Source organism: Atta colombica, unplaced genomic scaffold (genome assembly GCF_001594045.1).
Source record: "Atta colombica isolate Treedump-2 unplaced genomic scaffold, Acol1.0 scaffold228, whole genome shotgun sequence".
Lineage (NCBI taxonomy): Eukaryota > Metazoa > Arthropoda > Insecta > Hymenoptera > Formicidae > Atta > Atta colombica.
In genome coordinates this window covers 759,283-764,404 of record NW_017259325.1, presented here as the reverse complement: position 1 = coordinate 764,404, position 5,122 = coordinate 759,283, and the positions used below count along the sequence as shown (strand labels likewise).

At 34.0% G+C, this 5,122-nt stretch overlaps 1 protein-coding gene across 6 annotated transcripts in view; it reads right to left on the bottom strand.

The window, feature by feature from the left end:
* Positions 1 to 41: 41 nt before the first annotated feature.
* The window catches only part of LOC108688235 (synaptic functional regulator FMR1), a 10,732-nt gene continuing 5,651 nt past the window's right edge, over positions 42 to 5,122 (bottom strand). For 2 of the 6 annotated variants that reach the window (XM_018194401.1, XM_018194404.1), the window contains 8 exons: positions 4,823 to 4,970; positions 4,164 to 4,301; positions 3,647 to 3,685; positions 2,302 to 2,445; positions 1,973 to 2,183; positions 1,504 to 1,716; positions 1,045 to 1,146; positions 42 to 883 (listed from right to left, as the gene is read on the bottom strand). In XM_018194401.1, coding sequence (XP_018049890.1) covers positions 696 to 883; positions 1,045 to 1,146; positions 1,504 to 1,716; positions 1,973 to 2,183; positions 2,302 to 2,445; positions 3,647 to 3,685; positions 4,164 to 4,301; positions 4,823 to 4,970 — 1,183 coding nt within the window. In that variant the 3' untranslated portion in view covers positions 42 to 695. The remainder of the gene's footprint in view (positions 884 to 1,044; positions 1,147 to 1,503; positions 1,717 to 1,972; positions 2,184 to 2,301; positions 2,446 to 3,646; positions 3,686 to 4,163; positions 4,302 to 4,822; positions 4,971 to 5,122) is intronic. The other 4 variants (XM_018194403.1, XM_018194406.1, XM_018194407.1 and 1 more) reach the window with 3 other exon arrangements.

Below are 5,122 nucleotides of genomic sequence, written 5' to 3'. Positions count from 1 at the left end.
TATATATATATATATATATATCTTTACGTTAATACGGAACATTCATGAAAAGTACGTAGAATAATTTGCTGCCATTTAATTTGGTTATTATAAGCTAAATTAAATAAATTCGATATCACGGAATGATATCGGGAGCACACTGCAAATATTGTATTATATGTAAGTACTGAGCGACATATCTAGATGAAAACTTATCCAGAGCGATAATTGACGTACGAGCCGCGATTATCCAGCCTAATATTGGATCGTTAAACGTTAACGAGTGACCAAGGTGTACCGCACCAAGGTGTATGGTACATCCGAAGCACTGCCACATAAGTTAGGAGCTTGGTATAAAAATGAGGCACAGTTTCACAATCAGGGAATCCTTCTTACCAAATGCTATCCTCTATCTCCCAATGAATGTATCCGTATATCAAACATGACAGTGTAATTACCATCATTAAACTAAACCATGCATGGATATTAATATGTGTCCTTAAATGTGTTTAAGGAGAATGACGATTTCTTAAACAACTGTCGTATTCTTATCGGTAGCAAACAGTCTTAACAACGAGCGTAGACTAATCATGTCGCGTTCCATAATCGTGTAGTCCTTGCGTCGGTATGCGTCATGTTACGTGCTGGGAGTTAATAGCTCTCATCAGGTGTAACGTAGCAACGTTAGTAGCAATTGGCGACAACGCAACGGTTGCTTAGCCACTGGTACCGTTAACCAGAGCTTCTTTAGGCTTATTGCTCTGCTGCATACGAGGAGGACGAGACCGATGTTCTCTTTGGCCTTTAGGTCCTTGCGAACTGTTGTTAGACATGGATACGTCGTTCGCGGGTGTTCCTTCCTTGCTATTCATTGTTGATTGGTCGCACGGGCCGGCATTACTGCCTAAACAAATTTATAGATTAATTCTGAATGTTTTCGTATGTATAAGTGTGCGCGTCAGTTTATTGATTGAGCACTGGAAAATGGATATAATCTGCTTTTTTATACAACCGATCGTCCTAAAGAGATGCTCACGCGAGCTTGATACTAGAGGGTAGGCCTACCTGTCTGACTAGCACTTATTGGCGTTGAGCTTCGTTGCCGCGAACGCCGAAGTCGTCTTCGTCTTATTCCTTTAGCTCCTCCCTCCACACTCGATACTGACTCTATACATATACAAACCATTGTGACCATCTGTCTCTCGAACTCCCAATTAACATTTAAAGATAAACTTAATCATAGATAGCGAAAGCTGCACTGCATACGTTAGTAGCATGCAATAGAATATATATTTATATTCGGTTTGATGATAACATTAGTGTTAGATGGTCACAAGAGTTTGCTCCGCATTTCATGCCAATCTTAAAGCATTCTGATACGCGTCACACGTTGCTTTGTCTTTAGGACGAAACGGTTAGAATTGTCATCAACATGTATGCATCTATTCTTTATTCGCTTGCTTTCTCTCTCGTCACACATACGCGCGCGCGCGCGCGCGCACGCACGTTACCAATAAATATTACCTCTATCAATGCTTGAAACGTCTTGGCTGTCTAAAACAGTATCTTCATCATCGGTAGTACGACGACGTTCGTCTCTACGATCTCTACGTTGGGTTGGAGGACGACCTTGTCTACCACTCATGTACCCTGAATTACCGGCTCCCTGATGACCACCTCTTGGCGGTAAATCCCGAACACGATCCTCGCTGCCATCCAAAGTATCTCTACGTAATCCTGAAAATGCCCGGTTAATTGTCAGATTTCTAGTTCATATAGACAAATATAATAATTCACTTGCATTTCGCCTATTGACTAATTTGTTAAATATGCCTTACACAAAAAAGTCATAATCAAATCGAAACAAACAGCAAATCATAAATTCTCTCGTAAAACTTTACAAAATACAATATTACATTACAATCAATATTATCAAGTTTATATTTTAATATTTTGATAATAACTCATAATGCTGTTTGTGTTATAAAATTACCGGCATTGTGTCTGGTAGGGGCTCTACCCCGAGATCCGCGCCCTCGAGACTGACCACCGCGACCTCCACGACCGCTAATACCCTCTTCAGGTCCTGCAACCATTCCTCGTCTTGTGGGAGGAAAGCTGGGCATCGGTCCTGTAGTCGATCCGTGCATGCTTCGTAGTTGTTGATCAATTTCTAACTTTTCTTGTCGCAGTTGTTCTACTTCCTAAATTATACAAGGTGATCAAATCCCACGATCAAACTCACAATTTATTTTACGACTCCTTTCTAGGATATCGGTTTTATATATTTCAGAAAGGATCAGTGCATTGATATACAGTTACCTTTAAATGTGCCAAATGGTATTCCAACAGAACTTTGGCATTGGCGATGCTTTCGACAGTGCCAACAAAGACGAAGGGCACCTGACCCTCCTCTCGTGGAATCGTTGGTTGAGGTTCGTTGTCTCCTTCTATTTTTACTCTTACCTGCAATGCGTAGTTATTAAAATTGCGCTATTAACGCACTTAATGATACGGATTATTAGTATGAGACGCTTAAAATCGTATTTCATATCCATACCATCAGTTTTCAGTCACTGGCGTTTGTCATTTCCATCAATAGACTTGTCGATCAGTCTGCGAAAATTTGCTTAAATATTCTTTACACCCTTTATACTCCCAAAAGTATTTTTCAGTTTAAAAAAAAAATAAAAATAAAAAAAAAGTAATTTCTCGATATTTTTACCTTTTCTCAAACATCATCTTTTAGGTAATATGTATCTTCTCACAATCACAACTATATATCATATCATATCAAAAACGTGGCAATTATATCGTGTATTTATAATCACAGTTTTTTTCCTTTAGATATAATTGTAAATAAATTTAGAGATTTTTATTATTTCATTTTCTTTTCTTAAATAACAACAATTTCAGCCTATTTATATCATTAAAAAAATAATCTTTTGTTCTACAATTTAATAGTTACAATATATCTTGTACATGAAAAACTAATTAATAGGAGATTTATAATCTTTGTAGAAAACAAAAGAAAACAAAGAAAAAAATATTCGCATGTATACGTACATTAAATCTATCTGATTCCCCATGCATGATATACATATTCAATATGCTATTGCAATAAAAAAATTTCACAAAATATTCTTGTTATTTATGATAGAAATGTTATGTCGTATATCTCCAATTATTAACAAGTTTTCCATAAATCAGATTGTAAAAGCATATTCTGAAATGATATTCGTTTTAAAATATAATTGACGACAAAAAACAAATGCATGGACATGGAACGACTTATGCATCTAATTACTGTTTGCGATGCACATGTGCATTAAAAGGTCCATATACAATGCACACTTAGCATCAAATGCGGCCATGTAATTATCAGTCCATGATAACACTGAATGACAACTCTGATATTTGATATCAGATAAATAGCGCATTCAGAATAAGACAGTCACATTTAGTGCTAAATGTGAAACATGAATACAGGCCTGATTATACAAAAGTTTTTTTTTTATTTTTTTTAATACGATTTAAAGGAACTGGCCCGAGTGGTTCATGTAAGATTTGCGAGTGCTTCCATATGAATATATATATATATATATATGAATGATTGACTAAACTTTGATGGAATAAAATCACAAACAATAGGAAATGACATACTTACTTTATCAATATGTATATTCCCACTCGAGCCAGTTGTTATCTACCGAGAACAGACAAGGTATATGTCATATATAACCTAATCCCTCGTAAATTATAACTTCCATTTTCAATTGAATGCTATATTTTAAATTTTGATTACGGAGTCTTTAATTATGAACGATTTGAGAGTCTGCATATGTTGCAAAAGAGAAGCTATAATAATCATTATACTTAAAACGCGTGTTGGTAATTTCGATTGCTACATACCCTGAGAGATAAACATATATCAGTAGATGTAGACGATCTGTAAAGTATTATATGTAATCTAGGTACTATAAATTTGGGACAGTTTTAACAAAATCATACTGTATCAACTGAAAATGAAAATTGATATACTTATATAATAATGTAATGATATTCTTAAACATCATTACTTAAGAAAGGACAGTCCCTACCTGAGAGATCTTAATTCTGAAAGTAATATCTATAAAAATATAGACATGTTAAGTTCTATTAAATAATGATAAAAATATACTTACTACACCACTCTTGTCGACAATTTCTTGGATAATACGACCATTCTTCCCAATTACTTTTCCTACCAACACTCGTGGGACTTGTATAGATTCCTCGCTATATTCCAGCATAGATCGAGCTTTTTTAACAGCTTCATGCGTCTGTGATTAAGAAACATTACAAACAAATTAAACTTTATATATCAACTCAATGTATAATAATATATATATAGATTTGTACACATTTTACAATCGAAGAATAGACTTTCAAAATGCGTTTTGTCCAAAATTTTCAGAAAAACGAGAAAGAAAGTTGCGCGCAGAAAATAACTATGTCAATCAGTAAAATGTGAAATGTTCAACAAAATTGTAACTAAACAGTTGTTAAAAATATTAAACAAATACATTTTGTTTGTTTTTAGTTAAAGAATATAATGCACTTCAAACGTCAAGATTTTTTTTAGCACATAAATTGATGATATAGAAATGCTTTCAGAACATCGTAGAGCTTAAAATATGTCTTTCAACATTGAACACTATGCCATCTTTAACTAAAAAAATGAAATTTTGGATAAAATGCATTTTGGAAGAGTCCGCTCCTCAATTAGATAAAAACAATTTGAATAAATCTTTATAACACATTTTTAGAAACATACAAGCAGTACAATAATTTTTGTTATTACCTCTCCATATATCTTAAATGTGCATGAATTTTCTTCTAACTCTATATTTGTAATGCCATCAACTTTTCGCGCTTGTTGAATATTTGCACCATGAGCACCAATAGCTAGCCCCATCAGATCTTCTCGAACATTAAATTCATCAGTATATCTAAAAAAAAAGATAAAATAATGTAAACTTCATATTCCACGTTCTTCGTACATAATCTTGTTTGAAATAAAATTTCTAAGAATTTAAATAAATTAAAATTAAGAAAAAGAATAAAATTTTGCATCTTTTTCCTCTCTCCTTCCATCATCATC